This window comes from Chrysemys picta, chromosome 12 (assembly GCF_011386835.1).
Source record: "Chrysemys picta bellii isolate R12L10 chromosome 12, ASM1138683v2, whole genome shotgun sequence".
Taxonomy (NCBI): domain Eukaryota; kingdom Metazoa; phylum Chordata; order Testudines; family Emydidae; genus Chrysemys; species Chrysemys picta.
The window spans coordinates 31,167,056-31,193,603 of record NC_088802.1 but is presented as its reverse complement, the minus strand read 5'-3'; the positions used below and the strand labels follow the sequence as shown (position 1 = coordinate 31,193,603).

The window sequence follows — 26,548 nt, the reverse complement described above, 5'->3', positions numbered from 1 at the left end:
CTCTCTCTGGGCCTCAGTTCCCATCAGAAAATGGGGATAACAGCACTATCCCCCCAGGGCGTGGGCTGGGGAAATCCGTTACCTGTGTACGAGGCACTGTGACGGTGGCTGTTACAAGTATCTCTATTGGAGATTAAAGGTTTCAGGCTTTCCAATGAGAGAGGATAGCAAGAGCTTAAGAATTTGTGACCTTTGAGAAATTGCTCCTATGCTCCCTTAACTGATGGGTTGGGGTGGAGGCAGCTTTGCTCCAGGCTTTCTTTGGGAAGGGAAAGATCCTTAGTCCATTCTGCCATCATGCTGCTAAAATTACATCTCTGGCTAAGTATGAGCACCGCATTCTCGTCCATTGTGAGCAAGCCTTTCAGGAGAAACAGCTAACTTCATCCAGTCCTGTTATGCTCCTGATCAGCGCTTGGCTGTTTGCACTTCCCAGTGCCCCTTTCTATTGTCATTCCCAGCTCCAGAGTGAGGTGGAGAAACCACTGCTCAACTTCAGAGAGAACTTTAAGAAAGACATGAAGAAATATGACCATCACATCGCGGATTTAAGGAAGCAGCTGGCTAGTCGCTACACAGCAGTAGAAAAGGTAAGAGCAGAGAATGAAGCAGAGTGAGCTTTGGTGGGATAATCTCATCTGGGTGACAAGAAAAAACAACTCATGGAATGCTTCTCTTCAGCTTCTAACTACACAGGAGAGAACTCTGCCAGAGGCTGTGTGTGGTCTCCCGTGCTAAACTCCTAAAGTCTTGTTCTGTTCTGGTGATTAATAGGAAACCAGAGAGGCAGCGTCATATCTGGAGATATTTTTGTTACACTGAATTGTGTCTCTAACCCAACCCTTCTCACTCTCTAAGTTAATATATTGCTATGGCATTAGGTGAAAATATCCATCCTGATGCATGCTCCATGGTCACATTAGCCAGACAGGGCCTGGCAGGGATGTCAATCTAACTTGGGTCACCTAAGGTCACCAGCAAAGCCTCTGCCTGTTGTACACACACCTTCAGCAGACAGCTGAGGTCATGCTCCACCCCTTCTCCTGACTGACTCTCTGACTGGAGAAAGGGCAGGAAAAGCCAGGTGCCAGCACTGTTTGTGTCCTGTATGAAGCCGAAACACAATACTGCTGAATGATCCAGGTGTTGGTTGTTAAGTCCCTGCTGAGTATTCTCACAGGAATCAAACTATATGCTGGAGTGCACATCACATTGCCTTCCCAGACAGCCAGGGACACAGCACATGGAAAACTGTCAGTCTGCACTGCTTACATGGAAAGCACTTTTCCCAGCTGTGCTAAGTTCTTTAGACTCATGTCTGAAGCAAGCATTATCCAACCATTTATCCAGAGGGATAATTAAATCAGTGGATCAGAAAACAAATACAGACCCCTTGGGTGGCATCTGCTCAGCATGACACAGACAAAGGAGATAGCCTTCTGCCAGGCTCCATTACCATCAGCTTCAATGCCCTCTAAGCCCAACACCAAATATTCCTCTCTCAAAATCTTTCAAAGCTGCAAAATTAACCCATCAGTAATTGCCTGTGAAGTCGATGTAGAGAGCCATTATTCCAGAGCTGGGATGTCGGTGTGTAACTCAGCACATACACAAATAGCAGCCTCCAAATTACGTCAAAATCTCCAATATGTTACAGGGGGCAAAAGAGTGTTGGCCTGATTTTTAACTAAACAGGCAACATCTTGTGCAAAACACGTCTAACTTGTGTGTTTAGGTAACCTCAGCAACTGTGCATACAGAAAGGGTAAATGTATTCACAGGTGGGTAACATGATAATGTGTGCCTACAGTTTCCTCACCTGCATGTACAGTGGCAGTAATTATACTCTCAAATTAGGTCTGTTAACATGATGGAGCAATTTAAATCAAGGTGATTGATTTAAATCATTATTTAAATCACTTGATTTTTTAAATAAATTGTTAATTTAAATCAGATTAAGACTATGTAAAAACTAATTTAAAATTTTGTTACTGCAACTTCAGATTAAAATGTTAAAAAAAAAGAAAAGAAAACAGAAAAAATCCCTGAAATTCTATATCAGAAAACTAAAGAAAAGTTCAAGACATCCACATTCACAATTGAAGACTATAGAATAAGAAGACAGTAAAGAACAAGCACCATGCAAATAACAAAATCTGATCAACACATTAAAAATAAGGATTTGAATTTAAAAATCAGTTTGTAATCATGATTTTTAACAACCCTGGTCTTAAATGCTTAGACCCTGAAAAGCCCTTTGCTAGAGCAGGTGAACTGAGCCCTTTTTTGCTTGCTGTCCAAGATATACTTTTTCTTCCCTGGCTGTCTAGCTTTATATTTTATCTCTGCTACACAGAAACAGGCTGATATAAAGCACTCTGTAGATTAAACTCATTCTGAATTGCACTGTGAAAGCCTTTTTGTATATGAATTCATTTGGCACATTGAAGGAGCCCAGATCTCCAACAATTTTTTTTTTCAATGGACAGTATTGCAAGGGCTGAGTGTCTGGCTTGCTCCATTGGTGACTGGAGATGATTCATATTTTTGGACTATCTGCACTGCTTTCATCATTGCCTCACAATCATTCATGAATTTTATCCTCACAACACTGCTGTGGTGCAGGGAAATGCTATCCCTGCTTTTACAGAGGGGAACTGAGGCACAGAATATATTGAGGAACTTGCCTAAGGTCACCCAGGAAGCCTGTGGCTGAGTCAGAAATTGAAAGCAGATCCCCTGCATCTCTGTGCAGTACCGTAGCCATTGGACCTCCCTTCCTGTAATTACTCTCACCCATTGCAAGAGGCGAGGGCATGAGCAAGAAGCTGTGGCACACCCCCCAAGCCTTGTACTTACATGTCATAGGAATGTAGGCATTGCCAGGCTGCATCAGACCTGAGGACTATCTAGTCTAGGATCCTGTCTCTGATAGTGGCCAGCACTTGCCACTGCAGAGGAAAGTGCCAGAACCCTGCAGTAGCAGATGTGGGGCAATGACTCCCCATGAAAGTCTCCTCTTAGGCCCTCATACTCAGAGCCTGGTAGCAGGAGGGTTTGTATTCCTTTCAACGTTCTCTCCTTTTAGTATTTACTATGATAACTCTGGATATTTTTGTAATATAAAAAATGTCCAATCCCCCTTTAAATCTTGGTAAGCTTTGGGCCTCAGTGACATCCAGTGGCAGTGAGTTCCATAGGCTGATTACACATTGTGTGAAAAAGTATTTTCTTTTATCAGTTTTGAATTTTCCACCTTTTAATTTCACCTGTTCTTGTGCCCCAAGACAGAAATATTAGACCCATGGCTTCTCCCTCCCTCCTGCAGTGCCCCATCTCCCTTCAAGCCCCAGACCTGACCCAGATCGCCAGTTTCTCTGCAGGGTTTCCCTTCATCACGGGGAAACCCCTTGCACTCTGGGCCACCAGATTTCAGTTTGCCAGTGTGTCTGCACTATGTGGGGAGGGCAGCAGCCCTTCGTCTGATGACACGAGTGCACATCTGTCAAATTGGGGGTGGCAGTGTCCCCCCCCTTAGCAGCTGCTGGAGATGGGGACCCCAACCAGCCACCCCAGAAGGTAACAGGAACAAAATGGAGAGGCCTTTGTGTCCCTAACATAAGACCCGTGGGTAATGGGGCAGCAATTAGGACTATCAAATGAATCTGCTGTTTAATATCGCTAACCCTTATAACACGAGTCCTCGCTACATCGGACTAAAGCTGAGCAATAATCAGTTCATCAGTTTGTTGGTCAAACCAAAAACCCAACCCCAGTTCATTTCAGATCAACCCAAAATGAAAATTCTTTGGTTTTCTCAGTGAAACAAACATTTTGGGTCATATGAATGTATCACTTAGATTCTGGGTATTTTAAACCACTTTTTCTATTAAAAGCAAATGAAATTTGGAGATGCCATTCACAAAGCCACTAAAGGAAGAGGTACCCCCCACTCCAGATCCTATAGGATGGTGGTTAGGGCTCTTGCTTTTAAAGTGCAAGACTTAAGGTCATAGTCTTGCTCTACATCAGGCACAAGGGACTAGAACTTGGGTTTCTAGGGTTATAGCCAAGGGCCACATCCACTGAGCTATCGGATATTCTGGGGCTGGGGTGGGCTCTTGCAGTCTCTCCTGCTAAAGCTGTAGCACTTTGTTTAATATTAAATATGTATTGAGCCAGAGAAAGAGCAGAAGAGTGACTCTGTAAGCCCAGTGATCTGGGGGGCATGTGGGTTCCAGTCCCTGCTGCAATGAATAGTTGATTAATTATACAGAATGGAACAGCTTCAAGAGGAAATTGAGACCCACCCCCCGCGGACCCAAGAGTCCAGTGCTTAGAGTACTCACCTACAATATGGGAAACCCACTTATTGTACTCACTACTAGCTCCAGCTGATTTAAAACTACATTTTTGGCTAATAAATGATTCATCCAGAAAATTTCACCGAGCTCTAATGGGTCATTGACTATAGGGTAACACCCGGGTTCTTGTAAGTTGTCATTTCTTCTCATGAAATTGCCTGGCCAGGTCCCCAGTGTCTGTGGATTGTTAAGCAGACCACAGAGCCATCAAGAGCAGTCCTAACAAGGGCTCTGTGCCACTTGGTGCATGATCACCTGTGCAGCTTGTATTGTCATTGCCATAGAGGGTTTTCAATCTAAGTCAGGAGGGACAATTCCCTCAGCTTTTCACTTGGCTTCTTGGTTAGCAAACGAGAGGTTTCTGTCCTCAAACCTAATCACTGCTGAGACAGGCTGGCTGAAGCTGATGAGAACCGGGCTTTAAAGGACACATTGGGTGACATAAAATGTCCCCAACATACATATCACTACAGAGTACCTACTTTCTGTACAGGGATGATTTCATTTGGGAGGAGACGGACTCTATAGACATCATGAGGCAGCTGGAAGTTCTTCTCCTGTAAGGCATGTCTGGTGTGCTTTGTTTATTACAGGCCCGGAAAGCCCTGACAGAGAGGCAGAAGGATCTGGAAATGAAAACCCAGCAGTTGGAGATAAAGCTCAGCAACAAGACAGAAGAGGAGATCAAGAAAGCGAGGCGGAAGTCCACTCAGGCTGGTGAGTGGGTGAGGCTTGAGGTTCATATCTGGTAAACTGAATTAGGGAAGCCAGTATGTTGCAGTAGATGAGTTGGGGTGCAAAGGAGGCCAGAATGAGAGATGAGGCTGTCGGGATGGGAAAAAAAAGATGTTCCTGGCGAGGTGATGAGCAAGCAGCAGCAGAATTTGCATGTATGGGGGAAGGAAAAGGGGGGAGGAAAAAGTAACCACCAGATTGTGGGTCTGAGTGGTGTGGAGGATGGGGATGATGTCAACAATGATAGAGAAGCGGGGAACCGGAGAAGATTTGGGAAGGAAGAGAAGGAGCTTGATTTTGGCCATGGTAAGCTTAACGGATGACAAGACATCCAAGAGGCGATATCGGCGAGACAGGCCAAGCTAGGAAATTGGATGGAAGGAGAAACGTCAATGGTGGAAAGAGATTTGAGAGTCAGCAGCGTAGAGCTGGCTTTGAATGGGGCCCAATCTGGCAGTCAGTCTCTGAACATGCCTACCAGATTAGGCCCCACAGGTATCTTCCCGCAGGTATCACCCGGTTCATGGATTGCAGTAGAATTTAGGCAGAAGTGCGCATACCCCAGTGCAGAAATTTAGGCAGCTAGGGAACTGTTATAGCAAAAAGTTAGGTGCCACGTGAATTTAACACCTGCAGGGTTCAGTGGCAGCTAAGTAGGGGTTTTGTGGACTCAGTGGTGCCTAACACTACGACTTAGGCACCTAAATCTGAGGTTTAGGCATCTAAGTACATTTGAGTATCTGGGCCTTATTCTTCATAGCTTTCACAATTACTGGCCTTTACAAAACTATGAATATGTTGGTTGATTCTGTCCACTAGGTGGCAGGAGAGAGCCTTGGGATGATCCATTTGGGACAACACATGATCTGAGAACATCATCAAAACAATGTTGTTTTTTTTATATAATAGTTTATTTTTGCCTATCTGTAAATCAAACAGATCCTCTGGCTCCTGTTGGAGTTGATAAGGAGCACAGAGGCAGCAGCAGAAGCTGTCCACAGACAGCCTTGCAAGGGATGTGGCTGCATCTTCCAAAACTTCCATAAATCACTGACTTTTGTACCCAAAATAGCTGTCAGTGGTGCAGGTATCACATGCTCCACTGTCTGCAGATTGGCCATGTTCTGAGTGAAACACTGGATCCTCCCTGGCCGCCCATGTGTCTAGGGGCCGCCAGGATCTGGCAGCCGCTTCTGGTAGCCACGCGGAGCCAGGGCAGGCAGGGAGCCTGCTCTAGGCCCGGGCCCCCGCCGCCAACTGGACTTTTAACGGCACAGTTGGCGGTGCCGACCAGAGCCGCCAAGGTCCCTTTTCGACCAGGCATTCCAGTCGAAAACCGGATGCCTGGCAACCCTATTCCCTCCACACCTATCTCCCCCATCCTGAGAACCCCCCACCCACCACGCCTCGGGTCTGAACCCCCCCACCCAAGCTCTGAATGCTGCCACACACTCACACGCTATTGCCTGCATACACACGTGCACCCACCAGGCTTGGGGCTCTTCCCCATTCCCTGGCACCCACCACTAGACTCCTCCTGGATCTGGCAGAGCAGGAGAACAGGCAGAAAGGGACGTGTGCACATGATCTGGAGTTGCCCCACAGAAGCCTGAGCTCCCTACTCTGTGCTTTCTCTTCCTGGGATCTATGCTGCAGGGCCAGGAGCCCCATTGGCAGCCAGCTGTGCTGCAATGTGCAGTATGGCAGCCACGCCACAGGGGGGGCCTTCACCACAGTGACCCCGCATCCCTAATGAATAGCTAATTAATCCGGAAAGCAGATTTACTCTTTCAAAGAAAGGCTGGGCCTCAGCCCATCTAACCTAACCCAAGGTTTTCCTGGTGCTCAGCCCCAAGATGTCTGAAAGAGCCAAATCCGGAGAGGTGCTGAGTGCCTCCAGCACAGGCTGGGCTCTGCTGCCTTGGCAGAAACCGCAGCTAGTGCAAGTAAAATCCATGATCTGGAGGTAGCTAGCTAATTGCCCCCGGAATGCTGCTCCATTGCCAAGGCCCTGGACACTGTCTGAGACAGAGCGCAAGGAAAATGGTGCTGGAATACATAGAATGCAGCTTATTCATTGCTGTGTATAATAATAACTCAGTGCTCGCCCCAGGCTCTGTGTCTTTTGATGTGTCACAGCAAGAAATGAAATGGAAACTCATATAATAAATTGTTTACGAGCTGCCCATCTTACCCTGATAATTACAGCTATGGCTGCCTGCCAACAAGCAAAATAACATCCCCTTCCATCAGTCTTCTCTCCAAATGCTAGGGGAAAATACAGCTCTTACAGTATATGCAGAAGGCCAAAAATCCAGGCTCTGGTGGAGCAGGGGGAAGGGAATTCCAGAGGCCAGTGTATTCCTAAAGAACAAGCTGCCCCTGCCCCTGGAGCTCCACTGCTTACAACCAGCAGTTTGGCACAGGGAGAGGTGGTCTTCCAGGCTCCAAACCTGAGAGCATAGGCGCCAACTTTCCCTGGCGCCGGTGGGTACTTGCCCCCCTGCCCAACTCCACCCTTTCTCCACCCCATCCCTTTCCCAAGTCCCCACCCCAACTCCGCAACCTCCCTGCCACTATTGGACCCCTTCCCCAAATCCCCGCCCTGGCCCCACCTCTTCCCCAAGCACGCCACGTTCCCCCTCCTTCCCCCTCCCTCCCAGCCTTGTGAAACAGCTGTTTCGCAGCGGGAAGCGCTGGGAGCTAGGGGGGAAAAGCGGGCACGCAGTGCGCTCAGGGGAGGAGGCAGAGGTGAGCTGGGGGGGGTGGGGAGCTGCTGTGCACCCATTGATTTTTCCCGATGGGTGCTCCGGCCCCGGAGCACCCACGGAGTCGGCGCCTATCCCTGAGAGTGCTTTGAAGATCCAAATGGACATTTTGATCTGTACTTGGAACCTGCTAGGCAGACAGTGCAGCTTACAAAGCACATTGGTAAAGGCACCCCCTAACAAGCAGGCTGTTGTATTTCTGCACAAGCTTCATCTTCCAAGCAGTCACACACGATAGTCCCCATACAGAGAATATTAGAGTAGTCTAGTCTTGCAATCTTAAAGAGGCTGGATGGTCTGGTGGTTAGGATGCTAGCCATGGCCTGGGGAGACCCAGGTTCACTTCCCTGCTGTGTCACGCATTCCCTGTGTGCCTTTGGGCTAGTCACTTAGCCTCTCTGGGCTGCAGTTCCTGCTCTGTGAAATGGTGGGAATTGCACTGCCCTCCCTCACGGGAGTTGTGCAGCTACCTTCATCAAAGACTGTGAGGTGCGGAGGTGCCATGTTGATAAGTGACAAAGGAGTGAATAAGTGTTGCAAAGTCTGCATGTGAAAGGAAAGAGCTGACTCACTTTAACAGGCATAGATGGGGGGGAAAAAGCACATTTACCACTGTGCAAACCTTGAGCAGCAATGGCAAATCTGCCCCATAAGTACCCTGAATTGTCAACCTGTATCACTCGGAGCAGCTCTGCTCCCTCAGTCACTGGTCCTGATACAATTCTCACCAGTCCTTTCAGGGTTTTCCCTTAACATTACCACAACTTGGTTCTCCTGCAAACACTGGGTTGCTGTACTACTGTTGGGATTGCATCTGCTACAGACCTGGGGCTGGGTGCCAGCAAAACACTGTCATCTGCGTTTCTTCACTAAAACACTTAGGAAACTCCTTTCTGCATTTAAGTGGGAGTAGAGAGAGATCGCTGCTGTAGCCCGTCATGTCATGCTTTCTATAAGGAATAGTGCAAATACTGTGGCAGTGTTACCAACTAAAAAAGGCAGCTGGGTGATTGTAGTCTAAAATGCCATCAAGGGCTTCTATGTTTACCTGGTCTCAGTAATTTCCATATTCAATGTGCTCAGATCACTAGGAAAATGATCTTGAACTTCCAGGCCTGCCAACTCAATGTGTGGTGACCTTCTCACAAGTGAGCACACTCTGCAGGCCAGATTAGACCCTAAATTCTTCTTCAAGTAGATGCAGACGTATATTCCACTTAGGTGTGCTATTGGTTCAACCTTTCGTACCCTTCCTCCCTATCGCTCTAGGCATCAGCAAAGCAAGCACGTGCTTGGGGCAGCCCATTTGCAGGGGTAGCTGGGATCCAGCATGGGAGCTAAGAACCAACAGGGGGCCCTGGGAGCTGTAGTTCCTTGGTTAGCTCCCTGCCTATAGAGCCAGCCCTGGAGCAGGGAAAGAACTACATTTCCCAGAATTCCCTTGGCCACTACCAACAGGAAAGAGAGGGAGGGAGTGAGGAAGCTGAGACTTCATGCTACAGCCCTGCTATGAATGGAGAGCTGCACTGGGAAGGGTAGGGATACCATATTTTAACATTCAAAAAACAGGACACTCCACGGGGAGGGAGGGTAGCCCCACCTTGCCACCATCCACTCCCTCCGACTGCCCCCCACAGAAACCCCAACCATCCAACCCCCCTGCTCCCTGTCCCCTGATCACCCCCTCCTGGGACCCCTGCCTCAACTGCCCCCCAGAACCCCACCCCCTATCTAAGCCTCCCTTCTCCTTGTCCCCAACTGCCCGCTCCTGAGACCCCCCCCCCAAGTCCCCCCCTAGGACTCCACCCCCACCTGTCCCCTGACAAACCCCTGGGACTCCCATGCCTATCCAACTGCTGCCTGTCCCCTGAGTGCCCCCCCGAACCACTGACCCATCTACCCCCCTTCTCCCTGCCCCCCTGAACCTCCGCCCCATCCAACCCCCCTGCTCTCTGTCCCTTGACTGCCCCCGGAATCTCTTACCCCTTCTCCAACCTCCCAGCCCCCTTACCGTGCCACTCAGACCAGCGTTTCTGGCTTCGCGCAGTGCCAGACACGCTGCTGCATACATGCTGCCGTGCTCCCCTGCGGAGCCACAGCCCCCGCTCCCCCCAGCACCTGCCTTCCAGATTTGAACACCTCAAAATTCAGGAATGCTCAAGCTCAGTTTGGGCAGCTGTTACTTCATTTCTCCCAAATCAAATATACTGATCCACTGTAACTTGCTGTAGAAAAAGTAGGATAAAATTGAGCAATAAATGCTTCCCAGTGGTTATTAGGACTGGAATTGCTATTTTCAACAGCCATTGCCTTTTTTGTTTGTTTGTTTGTTTGTTTGTTTGTTTGTTTGTTTGTTTGTTTGTTTGTTTAAAAGGAAGACAGTGATATTGCATTGGCAAATTCCCCATAGAAAGAAAGAGTAGAACAAAAGAATAATAAAGGCACCTCAACTTTTCCTCATTTATGGAGGACAGTCTTATAATATGCATCCAGATATCCTCCAATCACACAAGCTGAAAATTGTTTCACTTTACTGCATTTCTGTAACCATATGGGAACCAGTCCTGTCTGTGTTCTGTGCACATCTAAAATTCCTGCCTGAATGACGTGCCCTGGGAGCGAGTTACCAGTGACCCAGGGCTGCGGCGGAAGGAGGGTGCAGGTGGGGGGCGGGGAGAGCCCAGGGCTGGGGCAGCAGGAGGTGTGGGGGGGGGCAATGGTGGGGGGGTAGGGCAGAGCCCAGGGCTGGGACGGCTGGGGATGCGAGTGGGGGGATGAGAGCCCAGGGCTGGGGCGGCAGGGGTGTGTGTGTGGGGGGGGGGGGAGAGCCCAGGGCTGGGGCAGTAGGGGGGTGCGGGTGGTGGAGGAGAGCCCAGGGTTTGGGCGGCAGGGGGGGTGCGGTGAGGAGTCCAGGGCTGGGATGGGGGGGCGGAGGGGAGCAGCCAAAATTTTTTTTGCTTGGGGCAGCAAAAAACCTAGAGCCGGCCCTGATCCCAACCTGCCCACTCAGAACCAGAGCCGCACCCTCCATCTTGTGCTCAGCTCCCTGCACCTTACGGCATGGTTGCTGCATGATTGGGATGAAGAAGATTGGTCTGCGGGATGTAACTGATGTAGTCTTCTATCCAGGACAACTTTGAGTACCTGCTACATCTTCAGAAATTGGGCCTTGTGCTCAGTTCACTGAGAGTGCCTCTGGCAGCAGTATCAGAGTTTCACCCTCCCAACTCCCCTATTCAGGGAAAATCATTTTTTTCCAATGCCATGATGACGAGATTTGTAAAAGGACTTCTCCAATTACGTTCTCCAGTCCTAGAGCCTGTTCCCTTGTGGAACCTAAACATGGGTTTGGCCGCTCTTTCTGAGCCTTCCATTCAAGCCCCTGGCATCCTGTCCACTGCCCTTTTTGTCTCAGAAAACCACATTCCTGATAGCCATTACATCTGCAAGGAGAGTGTGTGCGGAATTCTCACACATCTCCACCGACATGGTAACTTTATGACCACACTCAAAGTTTTTAACCAGAGTGGTCTCAGTTTCATTTGAACAAGGTGGTATAGTTGCCTGTGTTTTTTTCTAAGCCGCATTCATAACCAGAGGAGCAGCGCCTTCACACATTAGATGTCAGAAGATGTCTGACCTTCTGCCTGGACAGGACTAAACTCTTCCATGCTTCGCCTCATCTGTTTGTGTCGGATACAGACCGTATGAAAGGACAGGCAATCTCCTCTCAGACAAACTCTAAGTGGATAACTCCCTGCATCAAGACTGCCTATGAAACAGCTTCAGCTATGCCCCCTCAACAGGTCCAAGCCCGTTCTGCGAGACCACAGGCTACATCACTAGCATTCTTAAGTGACATCTGAATATTGGATATTTACAGGACTGCTGCATGGTTGTTGATACAGATATACATTCACAAACCATTATGCCATTACTGTGGCATCCAGAGTAGATGCAAAATTTGGGAAGGTGGTCCTGCAGTCTGTTTAAATAGACTCTGAGCCCCACCCCTGGGGGTACTGTTTGTGAGTCACCTAAATAAAATACACAGCTGCACCTACTCAAAGAAGGAGAAACGGTTACTTACTATAATTGTATTTCTTCGAAATGTGATGCAGACGTATTCCACGACCCACTCTCCACCCCCTCTGCATCAGAGTCTCATCTCTGGGCATTCGGTGTGAAGGAACTGAAGGGGGTCAGATCGGTACCGCCTCATATGCCAAGGGGACAGGCTATGGCCATGAGGCATGAATGCCACCCTTCTACAGGTATTGTTAGATAAAATTATTTGGCTTCAGGTGCTCTGGGCATGCACACACCTGAGTGGAATACACGGCTGCATCACATCTCGAAGAACCACAGTTACAGTAAGTAACCGTTTCTTCCTGATATATTTTTAAAACTCGGCCATCTAGTTTCAGCAGAAAACAGGGATTATACCTCATGTTAAACCCATTTTCAAATGCAGTCTTAACTGTGAAGTTGCTACCAGGCGAATCCAGAATTCATTGTTCTTCTTCGAGTGATTGTTCACATCCATTACACATGAGGTGTGCGTGCGCCGCGTGCATGGACGTTGGAAACTTTTTCCCTTAGCGGCTCCCGTCGGGTCGGCAGGGTCCCCCCCCTCCCGTCAGAGCAGCACCCCGCTCTAGGGTATATATATCCCTGCAGACCCGACCCCTTCAGTTCCTTCTTACCGTCCGTGGCGGCGTTGGAACAACTGTCTCTCGTCTGAGAGTGTCCCTTAGCATAGTCATTAGTGTTATCTGCAACAGTTATCAGTTCTTTAGTGGTTAGTGTTAAGCTTAGTAGTTAACAGTTCTTTAGAAGTACTTGAAGTTCTTGTTGTAGGTGTTTGGTCAACCCCGGCACCGGCCTTGGGCGGCGGGGCATGCCGCACGCCCAAGGCTTCAAGGCTTGTGCCACGTGCCGTAAGCCTATGCCATTGAGCGACCCTCACGACTCGTGTCTCCGTTGCCTGGGGGAAGCTCACCAGAAAGAGCGCTGCAAGATCTGTAAGGCCTTTAAGCCCAGGACTAAGAAAGAAAGAGACTTTCACCTCAAGCAGCTGCTGATGGAGACGGCGTTGCAGCCCTCCACTTCGATGGCACCATCTGCCTCAGTGCGGAGCGCCCTGGCATCGGTCCGGGACCCAGCGCCGGCGGGTCACCCGAAGCCCACGGCACCGATCCAGCGGGGGCATTTACGGCAACGGTCGTCTTCGCCGGCAAAATTGAAGGGCCAACCCAAGGCCCGAGGACGCTCCCCGCATAAGAGGGCAGCGCCAGCGAAGACCTCGAGTGCGCCTAAGGCCGTTACGGCCCCGGCACAGGTCCCGGTGTCAGTGGCTCCGGCGCCGAAAGGCCCGTCAAGCCCCGGGATAGGCGCGTCAAGTGAGGAAGAAGGGCTGGAGGAGCTCTTGGAACAGCCCTCCACTCCGGACACTTTTGAGGCAGCAAAAGACCTCATTGAATTGTCCGTTGAGGGCCCTCCACAAACTAAGGACGCTCCGCCGAGACTGCCATCCAGAGGCATCACCGTCGCCATCTCGGCACCGTTCACGGCACCGGTCCCGGTCGAGTTCCGCCTCGGGGGACTCCCGGTTGCCCTCCGCGCAGAAAGCGCCACAGCCATCGGGCCTCAATAAGCAATCGGCACCGACCCAGCAGCCATACTCGAGTCGGCACCGGGACGCGTCGGTTACACATTCCCCGAGACCGGCCACCCGTAGCCATTCCCGGTCCCGTGGTCACCGGTACCGATCCAGGTCCAGATCGGCGAGACGCTACTCCAGGTCCTGGTCGCGGAGACACTACTCTCCAAACCCGGACCGGCACCGTTCCACGGCACCGCCGTGGCCCTCAAGATCACCATCCGTGGTGTCGGAGACCGACTCGGGCCGGTATGGCAGGTATGCCCACAGGGCACAGGCCAGTAGAGACCACGAAGCCTCTGGTCATCCTCAATGGGGCCAGCCAGGCCAATGGCCATTCTGGACACCTTGGGCCTACCACCTTGGGCCTACCACCAGCAAGGCCCCCCATCTAGGGCCTCGAGATCTGGGCCATCAGGGTCCCGCTCTCCGCGGTACCGCCCGCCCTCTCACAAGGAGGCAACGATCTCTAGACCGCAGGAACGGGAAGGAGTGGACTCGGCACCGAGCACGGTACCGTCTCAGTCCCACGCCATGGGACAGGCCTCAGAGGAGCAACCAATCGATGACGGGTTGCAGGAAGGCGAGGATGGGCGAAAGGCCCAGACCTCTTCCTCCTCGCCGGACGAGGCCGTAGCGGGCACAACAGTGTCTGGCCCTCCCCCGATTGATCATCAGGCGCATCAGGACCTGCTCCGCCGGGTAGCCCTCAATCTGGGCTTGCAGGCAGAGGAGGACCGTAGAGCAGGAGGACCCCATGGTCGTCATCCTGAGCCCGGAAGGCCCCTCCAGAATCGCTCACCCGATTATACGGACGGTCCAGTCTAACTACAAGACGGTATGGCAAACGCCGGCCTCCAGTGCACCAACTGCAAGGGGCGTGGAGAGGAAATACTTGGCCCCATCTAGAGGGTTTGACTTCCTCTTTTTGCACCCGTCTCCTTGTTCGCTGGTAGTCTCTGCGGTCAACGAACGAGAGCGTCATGGCCAGCAAGCCCCTGTGCCCAAGGCCAAGGAGGCGAAACGCTTGGACTTATTCGGGAGGAAGGTCTACTCGTCTGGGGGCCTCCAGCTGAGGATCGCTAATCAGCAGGCGATTCTAAATAGACACAACTTTAATTCTTGGGCATCAGTCTCCAAGTTCAAAGAATCTCTGCCTCCGGACGCACATCCAGAGTTCATGGCCCTAGTGGACGAAGGGATGGCGGTGGCCAAAACTTCATTGCAGGCCTCCCTTGACTCCGCTGATGCAGCGGCTAGGACAGTCGCGTTAGGGGTAGTGATGAGGCACTCGGCATGGTTACAGGCTTCAGGCCTTCCGCCAGAGGTGCAGACCACCCTGCAGGACCTTCCGTTTGAAGGGTCAGGCTTGTTTTCAGACCAAACGGACGCCAGGCTACATAGCCTCAAGGACTCGCGAGCGACCCTAAAGTCGTTGGGAATGCATACCCTGGTGACACAGCGAAAGCCCTTTAAGCCCCACCCACCACAGAGGCAGTACCACCCTCGCCCTCAGCACGAACTGTACCACTGTCGTGGCAGGGATAACAGGCGGAGACGCAACAATACGCCTAACCAAGACCAAGGTCATGGCCAGGGCAAGCCGCAGCCAGGAAATAAACCAGGCTTTTGAAGTTACGCTCGAGGACAGCGTACCACATCCCATTCCGGATCCACCTCTATGTTTCAAGGACTGTCTGTCCCATTTCTACCGTGCATGGTCGTGCATAACATCGGACCGCTGGGTCCTGCGCACAGTGAAGGCGGGCTATACCCTCCAGTTTTCCTCGCCCCCTCCCTTCCATCCCCCTTCCCCGTCCCTCTTCAGGAACCCCTCTCACGAGCAACTTCTCATGCAGGAGGTGCAGACCCTCCTCACAGTGGGAGCAGTGGAAGAGGTCCCACCAGACCTAAGGGGAAAAGGATTCTACTCCAGGTACTTCCTGATTCCCAAGGCAAAAGGGGGCCTCCGTCCCATTTTGGACCTGCGCGGACTAAACAAGTTTCTGGTCAAAACGCGTTTCCGTATGGTCTCCCTTGGAACTATTATCCCATCCCTGGATCCGGGGGATTGGTACGCTACCCTCGATATGAAAGATGCGTATTTTCACATCGCCATCAACCCGGCCCACCGGCGGTTCCTGCGCTTCACCATCAACCAGCGCCATTTTCAGTTTACGGTCCTGCCCTTCGGCCTAGCATCGGCACCGCGAGTGTTCACGAAATGCATGTCCGTGGTAGCAGCCTTCCTTCGGAAGAGAAGGATGTGCGTGTACCTGTACTTGGACGACTGGCTCCTCGCAGGCAGGTCAGAGGCCAAGGTCCGCTCCCACGTGACGCTGGCCTTACAGATGTTCGGCAGGCTCGGCCTACTGGTCAGCGTGCCCAAGTCCACGTTAACTCCCACGCAGAGACTGGACTTTATAGGTGCAGTCCTGGACTCAGTGACGGCGCGGGCAAGTCTCCCAGAGTCGCGGTTCTTGGCAATTCAAGGGATCGTAAGCTCCGTCCAGAAATTTCCCACGACTACGGCAAGGTGCTGTATGCAGCTCCTGGGACACATGGCAGCCTGCACTCACGTAGTCAGACATGCCCGCCTAAGGCTCAGACCTTTGCAGCTGTGGTTTACCCAAGCATACCGCCCCAACAGAGACCCCTTGGATCTGGTGGTGACAATTCCGGCTTGGGTGTTGAGCTCCCTCCGCTGGTGGCTCGATCAACAGCAGGTTTGCGAAGGGATCCCCTTCGCTGCCCCACAACCCACTCTGACGTTAGTAACAGATGCATCGGACCTGGGTTGGGGGGCGCATCTGGGGGAACTGCGGACCCAGGGGCTGTGGTCCAGGGAAGACAGGTTGCTTCACATCAATCTGAAGGAGCTGAGGGCGGTTCGCCTCGCCTGTCAGACCTTCCACGCCACCATAGAAGGTCACAGCGTGGCAGTTCTGACGGACAACACTACCGCCATGTTCTATATAAACAATCAGGGCGGGTCCCGGTGCTCTCCCCTCTGTCGCGAGGCGCTCCGTCTATGGGACTTCTGTATAGCCCATTCGGTCCATCTAATCGCAACGTATCTCCCAGGGATCCAAAACAGGTTAGCAGACCGCCTCAGCCGATCCTACCACATGCACGAATGGGCTTTGAGGCAGGATGTCCTGCATTCAATCTTCCGGAGGTGGGGGTTTCCCCGGGTGGATCTTTTCGCCACCAAGGACAACAGGCAATGCCCTCAGTTTTGCTCTTTCCAGAACCTCAGCCCGGGGTCGTTGGCAGATGCCTTCGCGATTCCATGGGGAGGGAGCCTGGGGTATGCCTTCCCTCCATTCCCGCTCATCCACAAGGTCCTCCTCAAGACCCGCAGGGACAAGGCGACAATCATCCTCATCGCCCCGGCATGGCCACGACAGCATTGGTTCACAACCCTGCTGGAATTGTCCATAGCCAACCCGATTACCCTCCCCCTCCATCGCGACCTAGTCACACAGGACAGGGGTCGCTTGCTCCACCCGAACCTATCGTCGCTACATCTCACAGCGTGGTATCTCTCTGGCTGAACGATGCGGAACACAGGTGCTCTCACCAGGTACAGCAAATTCTCCTTGGTAGTAGGAAGCCCTCCACAAGAGCGACCTACCTGGCCAAATGGAAGAGGTTCTCCCACTGGTGCGAGCCTCAGCACATACAGCCTCCGCAGGCCTCAGTTCCATCAATCCTGGCCTACTTACTGCACCTCAAGCATCAAGGGCTCACCCCCGCCTTGATTAAAGTACATTTGGCTGCCATATCGGAGTTCCATCTGGGGGAGTTGGGAGTGTCAGTGTTCTCCAACCCCACAGTAGCCCGATTCCTCAAGGGACTGGAGAGGGTGTTTCCCTATTCGCGCCCACCGGTCCCTGCGTGGAGTCTGAACCTAGTCCTAACTAAGCTCATGGGGCCCCCCTTTGAACCCTAGCCGCTTGCTCCCTCATGCACCTCTCGTGGAAGGTGGCGTTTCTCATGGCCATCACATCGGCCAGGAGGGTATCGGAATTGAGGGCCCTCACTTCAGAACCCCCTTATACAGTTTTCCATAAGGATAAGGTGCAACTAAGGCCGCACCCTAAATTCCTTCCAAAGGTGGTCTCGCAGTTTCACATGGGGCAAGACATTTGTCTACCAGTGTTCTTCCCTAAGCCCCATGCGAACCCTAGCCACCGCAGCCTGCATACCCTCGATGTTCGGAGGGCATTGGCGTTTTACCTGAAGCGGACCAGGTCGTTCTGCAAAACACCTCAGCTGTTTATTGCCGTTGCGGAACGTATGAGAGGCCTGCCTATCTTGACACAGCGCTCGTCAGCATGGATTGTGCGTTGTATACGCACGTGTTATGAGCTCGCCAACGTACCAGCCCCAGAGATCCGGGCTCACTCGACTAGGGCCCAAGCGTCCTCGGCGGCTTTCTTGGCGCAGGTTCCGATCCAGGAAATCTGTAAAGCGGCCACCTGGTCGTCCGTGCACACGTTCACAGCCCACTACGCGATCCACCATCAGGCCAGAGAGGACGCAGTGGTTGGCAGGGCTGTGCTACAATCAGTTATACCTTGACTCCTACCCGCCTCCAATAGTAAGCTTGTGAGTCACCTAATGTGTAATGGACGTGAACAATCACTCGAAGAAGAAAAAACGGTTACTTACCTTCTGTAACTGTTGTTCTTCGAGATGTGTTGTTCACGTCCATTACATTTCCCACCCTCCTTTCCCTCTGTCGGAGTCTCCGGCAAGAAGGAACCGAAGGGGTCGGGTCTGCAGGGATATATATACCCTAGAGCGGGGCGCTGCTCTGGCGGGAAGGGGGGGACCCTGCCGACCCGACGGAAGCCGCTAAGGGAAAAAGTTTCCAACGTCCGTGCACGCGGCGCGCTCACACCTAATGTGTAATGGATGTGAACAACACATCTCGAAGAACAAAAGTTACAGAAGGTAAGTAACCGTTTTTTTTCAAATTCTCCTAGTTTCAGTTTGTCATAAGTTGTTGTTTTAAACTTTTTATTGCTGCTTTCACTTTTCATCTTAACCAGGATGTATTTTGAACTGAAGTTGCCTTCTTTCATGACTGCAGAATTGTGGCTTTTTGGGCACCTAGTAAAATGTTTTTAAAGGAGTCCCAATTATCGTTCACATTTTTATGTGTAAATCCGTCCCGCCCACCCACCCACCCGCTTAGTTTTGCTAATAAATGTTTTCAGCTTTGGGAAACTGGCTAACTGGCCCTTTTCTAGCACTGAGTATATGGTGAGATTGTTTTCTGTTTGCACATAACAAATCTAATACAGATGTGCTCTAGTTCATCCGGAAATTATGGCTGTTCTGTGCAGGGGGGGTCAAACTAGATGACCTAATGGTCAATTCTGGCCTTCAAATGTATGACTATAAATGAAAAGTAATCTGTCACTTCCCACTCCATTCCTTTATGAGGACTAGGAGGATGACTTACTGATATCTTGATCTTTCAGGAGATGACCTGATGCGTTGTGTGGATCTTTATAATCAAGCCCAATCCAAGTGGTTTGAAGAAATGGTGACCAGCACTCTGGTATGTATCAGTGTGTAGCATTTTGTGTTTCTAATACTACTCTTTTTTTATTTCTCCTTGTGACGAAAGCCCTACAAGATAATCTATCATGTTGATCACCCTAGTATCTCTCTATTTACAGCCACAGAAGAGATAACAGACTTTAACCTGCCACTATATTGCTCATCCAATAAATCAAGCATAGTGTCATTTGGGGAGGAAAAAAGAAAACATTTTCCTCGCAGTCTGAGTGTAAAGGGGCAGTAATTTGAAGCTGCTTGGGTGTTAGAAATGGTGGCAGTAGGCCAGGAAAAGTGGGGTAATGGGAAGAGGGCAGAGCAGTAAAAGATGCATGCTAAATTGTGAGTACATTTATAAATTAATAATGTTTGCAATCATTTTTTATCCCATGGTTTTGCAATTTAGCACATAAGTATCCCCAGCACATAGTGTGAGATAATTGCTGGTAATTCTGCTTCTCTGAAGGCATCATATCACAGATCTCTCACTCTTGGGGCTCATACTTCCAGGGTTACTCGTGGGAAATGTCCTGGCATTTATGTATTTAGTACTCCTGGGGGCATTCTGCGCCTAATATTTTAAAATTCTGCAAAATTCTGCAAATTTTATTTGTCAAAATAACACTACATAATCATACCAGTTTCAATTATTTGGGTAATTTATTTCAAAATTCCTGTCAGCAAGTATGTCTGTAACAGTACAAAGACACACAAAAATTCCCCCAGGAGTAGAGTTAAAGAAACCCCTGTGACAACCCAGTTCCTGTTTCTCTGCCTCCTTTCCCCCCCTCAGAGCCCAGCCAGGGGACCAAACACCCACAACCCCTCCCCGCCCCAGAGTCCAGCCCCGGGGGCCCCCGGCCCAGATACCCGCACACACACCCCGAGCCCAGGGATCCAGAAGGAGAAAAAGCCTGATGCTCCGTCCAAGGCTTGCATGGAGTTTCCTGTGTGCCACCCTCTCCTTCCCTCAGGGCATGCTGGGAACCCTCTAGCTCCTCAGCAGTGTCTTCTATGTGCGAGCTGGGCTCTGCTGGGTCCAGCAGCCCCTAGTGGTGGCTAGCAGTGGGGGAAAGGAAATTCTGTGCACACCATGTTAATTTCTGCAAAATTCTGCATTGCGCTGTGGCGCATAATTCTCCCAGGAGTAATTTAAGGCCTTCTGAAGCACCTGTACGTGGGCTCCAGGGCTCTTCTCCAATCCACCTCACATGCTCCCTATGGGCATGCTCCAAACAGTGGTACCTCAAGGGCTTTAAAGTTTGCAACCAGTTCCTTTCAAGAATGGGAACTAGGAGCTCTCCTGACAGGCAATTAAAAAGCTACCCATTTTTTTCCTTCAAACAAATACAAAAGAATGAGCTGGGCAATTCAGAACTGAGTGCCCAGTGGGCAGACCCAGCATTCAACACTCAAAGCTCACTAACTCCCAGGGGAGGCAGGTGGGTGAGTGAAAATCCTGAGAGATGATCTCTTCAGGGAAGCAGATTGACGGACAGTAAGTAATTCTCTGTCTCTCCTACTGTGGGGCTGGATTGATTCGTCTCTCATTTACACTGGGGCAAATCCATAGACCTCCACGGCGCAATGACTCTTGCTATGCACTGGTGTAAATGAGCAGGATTCTCACTCCTGGGGAGTTGATAGAGCTCACAAGTCCGGCAGCAGCAGACTGAGGCCACTGCCCAACTAGCAACAGGAAAGATTTGTTTTAAATCAAAGTAGGTTGAGAAATGTCCCCATAAGGCTGTATCTTCATACACATAAAGACTCTTGACTGAAATGCAGTTCAGTTCCACATGAAACCCATACTCAGATTTTGATTTTTTTTTTTGTTTAATTTTCTTTATTTAATGTCCTCAGGGAAGTTTCTGTCTAAGGGCATGCCTACATGGCAGCTGGAGATGTAATTTCCAGCTTGGATAGATGTACATACACTACTTTTGATTGACCTAGCATACTAAAAATAGACATGTAGTCACCACTGCTCAAGCAGCAAGATGGGCTAGCTGCACCTAGGCCCTGGGCGGAATTGTATGTGGTGTGGCTAGCCGGTCCTACTGCCCGTGCCACTGCAGCTACACCACTCTTTATAGTGCACTAGCTCAATGAAAGCCACTATGGGTATTTCTGTCCATGCTGGAAATTATACCTTCAGCTCCTGCACAGAGGTGTCCTTATCCACATGCAAATCAGTCACATGATCCTCCTCACAAAGATTTGTTTGGTTCCTTTTCGAGTGATGGTCCCTATTGTATTCCACTGAGGGTTTACACATGCACATGTGTCCAGAGCCAAAGAATTTGAAAGTAGTGTCTGTTGGTCCACACATGCGCCCTTGCTCCACCTCATGGTTTCATCCAAGGCATTAAAGGGCGAGGTGGACTGACCACGCCCTCAGTTCCTTCTCACCGCCCCCCACAGTCCAAGTTGGAGCTGCTAGTGTCCCCTCATCTCTCACTGACACATTTAAAAAAATTTTTAGAATTGTGCAGAGTTTTTCTTGTTGTTTTTACTTGTAGTTCTAGTGGTTTTCGTGTTAATTTGGGGAATTAAGAGACTTTGGGGATCTGTTTTTTCACCAGTCCCCCCCTCCCCACCCAGCACCCACAAATGGGTACTGAATTATTCCGAAGATGCCAGGGTTCAAGATCTGCGCATCCTGCCTTCATTCATTCTTGGTCAACAACAAGTGCCAACTCTGTCTCTAGTGCTTGGGAGAAGCCTACAGTTCATCCAGGTGCAGTATCTGCCTGTCCTTCCCAAGCCGTACCCAAGAGGGCTGTGCTCTCTGCCTCAAGAAGCACTTCGTGGAGGTGTCCGTGAGGCCTCAATTGGATCCATGCTGGGGAACCCTCCTGTACATCAGTCTGAGAAACCCAGGAGCACGCCTCCACCACGGAGATTGAGTCTAGTTCAGCCAGTACCAGCACTATGGACCCCATACCAGTGCCTAGTTGGGAGGGAAGGAAGCATGCTCATAAGCATGGCAGTAAGTCTTCTTCCAGGCCCAAGAAGGGTGATGCCCATGAGTTCCACCCATGGAGAAGTGGCATGTTCCAATGCACAAAAGCATGATAAAAATTTGCACAGGTTGGCAGATCCATCGGTACCAACCAGAAACCACGCATGCCTTCCAAGTTGGCACCCCCTAAATCAAGGCAACCATCGATTCCAAAACAGCCCTCCATTCTGGCTCCAGTTCCAGCTTTGGAGCGTATCAACTACCTGAAGGGAGGTTCCAAAGAGGATGGAGCTAGGCTGTTCTCAGTGATGACAGAACAAGGAGCAATGGTCTCAAGTTGCAGTGGGAGAGGACTAGGTTGGATATTAGGAAACACTATTTCACTAGGAGGGTGGTGAAGCACTGGAATGGACTACCTAGGGAGGTGGTGGAATTTCCATTCTTAGAGGTTTTTAAGGCCTGTCTTGACCAAAGCCCTGGCTGGGATGATTTAATTGGGGTTGGTCCTGCTTTGAGCAGGGGGTTGGACTAGATGACCTCCTGAGGTCTCTTCCAACCCTAATCTTCTATGAGTCTATGACAGGATGATGTATCTCTTGCTCATCTGGGAGTTTTGGATGGCATTGGAAGTTCTTTCTTTGGAAAGGTATTTAACAAAGAGACAGCATATAACAGGTACATGAAGAAACTTGCCAGCATTAGTGCACCTGCTCCCCTATCCCCAAACTGCATTCCACTGTGCTTCGCAGTAAGTGGCCACCAGAAATGCCCCGTGAATATGGTTTCTCATGATGGAACGCAGATTGGGGAGTCATTGTAGGAGACAGAGCTTTCTTCCTGACAGAACAGGATTGGGGAGTCAGCCAACCAGTATGTTCTTATGTTCTTGTTGTTTTTACTTGTAGTTCTAGTGGGTTTTAGTGTTAATTTGGGGAATTAAGAGACTTTGGGATCTGTTTTTTCACCAGTCCCCCCCTCCCCACCCAGCACCCACGAATGGGTACTGAATTATTCCGAAGATGCCAGGGTTCAAAATCTGCGCATCCTGCCTTCATTCATTCTTGGTCAACAACAAGTGCCAAGTCTGTCTCTAGTGCTTGGGAGAAGTCTACAGTTCATCCAGGTGCAGTATCTGCCTGTCCTTCCCAAGCCGTACCCAAGAGTGTGTCAGTGAGAGATGAGGGGATACTAGCAGCTCCAACTTGGACCATGGGGGGTGGTGAGAAGGAACTGGGGGCGTGGTCAGTCCACCTCGCCCTTTATTGCCTTGGATGAAACCATGAGGTGGAGCAAGAGCGCATGTGTGGACCAACAGACACTACTTTCAAATTAATATAAGAACATACTGTGTACAGATGTGGTCTCCTCATTTAAAAAAAGATATACTGGCACTAGAAAAGGTTCAGAAAGGGCAACTAAAATGATTAGGGGTTTGGAACGGGTCCCATATGAGGAGAGATTAAAGAGGCTAGGACTCTTCAGCTTGGAAAAGAGGAGACTAAGGGGGGATATGATAGAGGTATATAAAATCATGAGTGATGTGGAGAAAGTGGATAAGGAAATGTTATTTACTTATTCCCATAATACAAGAACTAGGGGTCACCAAATGAAATTAGTAGGCAGCAGGTTTAAAACAAATACAAGGAAGTTCTTCTTCACGCAGCGCACAGTCAACTTGTGGAACTCCTTACCTGAGGAGGTTGTGAAGGCTAGGACTATAACAGCGTTTAAAAGAGAACTGGATAAATTCATGGTGGTTAAGTCCATTAATGTCTATTAGCCAGGATGGGTAAGGAATGGTGTCCCTAGCCTCTGTTTGTCAGGGGATGGAGATGGATGGCAGGAGAGAGATCACTTGATCATTGCCTGTTGGTCCACTCCCTCTGGGGCACCTGGCATTGGCCACTGTCGGTAGACAGGATACTGGGCTAGATGGACCTTTGGTCTGACCCGGTACAGCCGTTCTTATGTTCTTATGTTATGTTAACCAACCTGGCAGGCATGTGATGGTGCTGCTAGGAATGTTTTTTCCTTGGTATAAAGGCCTGACAGGTCTGACAGGCCAAACTCTCCCAGCAGCATCAAAAAGCAAGCAGGGACCACGTTCAAGGGGCTTGGATACATCATCAGAATCCAAGAAACACAGTGGCCTGAGGCTAGGCTGACCCTCAGTGGGAGCAGAAAAGGATAGGCTCTGAACTAACAGTCAACTAAAATCTCGATTGTGTCCATTCCTGGCCACTCCTGGCTGGCTGAGTTATGGGAAGCTATTGTACACATAGCCATTTCCCCAGTGAATGAGCTCTCTGGGCATAACCCATGTTGCCAGACCTCCAGAGCAGTGCTTCCAGGGTAACTTCTGAAGCTAGCAGCACAGTAAGCAGAGCTGCAGCCAGGAAACAGGGCCTCCTTGTCCCTGTCCTGCCCCTGCCTCCAGAGACAGCAGCCCTCCACAGATCCTGTAGTTCCTGCCTTTCCTCATCTCCAAGGACTCTCACCTTCGGCAAGGTTCAGAATTGTCGAGGAACTGCACAAGTCTCCTTCCCTGCTGCACTGGTTCCTTGCTGGTTCCCCCACCAGCTGCACTGGACACAGGCCAGACCTGCTGTTGCTGCTGCTGCTCCTGCACTAAGTGTACTTACTGAGACACTGTGCACACAGCCCGACTCTGAAGCCCAGACCTGGGGCAGCTGCCCCAGCTGTTGCCAGTGGTGGGAACTTTGACCATTAGCAAACCCTACGCTGGGCCTGCCACTGATCAAGATATGGGCCTATTTTTCTCTCACAGGAGCTGGAAAGGCTGGAGGTGGAGCGGGTGGAAATGATTCGGCAGCACCTTTGCCAGTACACACAGCTGCGGCACGAGACAGACATGTTCAACCAAAGCGTGAGTCTACTCTTTGTTTAGGTCCCTTTGGTCCAAGAGCTGTAGTGAGGCTCTGCTGAACTCCAGCCTGGTTGTGTATACAGTGTGCTAAATTCCACTGTCTAATGGAGACTGAGATGTAAGTGGTGCCAGTTTGGGAGTCTGTGGTTGTGCACCTACCATGTATCTCAGAGACATTCAGAACCTGGGGGCGAGACAAATGGAAGAACAGAGAAGTGGGTCAGAAGGGGCACATCCACTGGAAGGTTTCATCGTGAAAGCCCTGTGGTGCAGGGTGTGGCTCAGAAGTGCTTGACAGGAAGGCATAAGGCAAAGCAGCCCCTTACTTTAATTTACACCTCTCCTAGATAGATGCTTCTCACTCTCCCAATAGCACACACAGCTCCACACAGTCCTTCATTGTTGCAAGAAAGATGGCAATCACAGCAACCATTATTTCAAAATGAAAATGTAAAATCTTGTAAAACTGGCACCTTTTCAAATACTTGCATATGTGGTATGGATTCTGATGTGCATGGTATTCAGTATATTGTGATATATTTGAGGCTATATATTCACATTACAGAAATCATACAATCATAGCCATATACATCATAACATATATTGATAATTGTCATAGTGCAGGTAGTCCCAGCGCTCTCCACTGCGCGCAGGCTTAGTGCCATGGGTGAGCCCTGCCTTGGTTTCCCCTTACCCAGGCAATAAACAAGTCCAAGCAGGCCTTTGGGAACCACAGAGCACCTTCTTCGGCGGGTCTGTTATGAAATAGAAAAGAACCACACAAAGCATAAGCAAAATCTTCAGTCAGCTCTTCCACTGGAAACCCTCTGCCTCTGGGTGTAACTAATCTTACATCCTGGCCCTTTAGCCATGGAGCACTCGCACGCTGAATTCCTTGCCTGGGGCGTGGGCCTTTGCGGGGCGTTCTGCTGGCTGCCACTCTTCCCCGACCATGCTGCTCTTTGCTGAGTAAGTCCCTAGTGGCTCCCCAAGAGATCCCATGCCCAGTTCATTCTCCTGGGCTGCTCCTGTCCCTTCCCTGGGAGAACTTTTTCTCTGGGACTGCTCCTCTCTCCAGGAGCCCCTCTCTCTGAGAGCAGCTTCCCCAACCAAACTCAGGTAGCCTTTTTTATTAGCTCCAGGTGCTTGTTTATTAATTAACCACTAAGCAGCCACCTAGGACAGTGAATTACTCCCAGATATACCTTCAGAAGGCAGTCACTGGGCAAACTGGGCCGTGACTCTCCTTAAAGGGCCAGTCACCCCATGATAATATTTAAAAGAATGTTATTATGGTTGAAAAGTCAAGCATCTAAAAGTTAGGAAATACCAGAGTTACAGCTGCCTGTGCAACCTTAATTTGGATCCTTGTGCATATGCATTATGGTACTCTCTAATTACATGACTACATATTTTATTCACAGCATGATCATGTAGTTTATCCTCAGTATTCAACATGTGCCTCAATTACTACAAACCATCTAAACATTACACTCAGTTTTTATTTCTTCAGGGTCTTTCTGTGGTGCTCATCACCATAGCATCTCAATCTCACAAACATTAATGAATTTACCTTTACAACACCTCACAGGC

At 50.2% G+C, this 26,548-nt stretch overlaps 1 protein-coding gene across 7 annotated transcripts in view; it reads left to right on the top strand.

The window, feature by feature from the left end:
* GAS7 (growth arrest specific 7) overlaps positions 1-26,548 on the top strand; it is a 224,483-nt gene that overhangs the window by 191,932 nt on the left and 6,003 nt on the right. For all 7 annotated transcript variants that reach the window (XM_005305109.3, XM_065562663.1, XM_005305110.3 and 4 more), the window contains 4 exons: positions 462-590; positions 4,958-5,081; positions 19,025-19,104; positions 24,857-24,955. In XM_005305109.3, the coding sequence (XP_005305166.1) occupies positions 462-590; positions 4,958-5,081; positions 19,025-19,104; positions 24,857-24,955 (432 nt within the window). The remainder of the gene's footprint in view (positions 1-461; positions 591-4,957; positions 5,082-19,024; positions 19,105-24,856; positions 24,956-26,548) is intronic.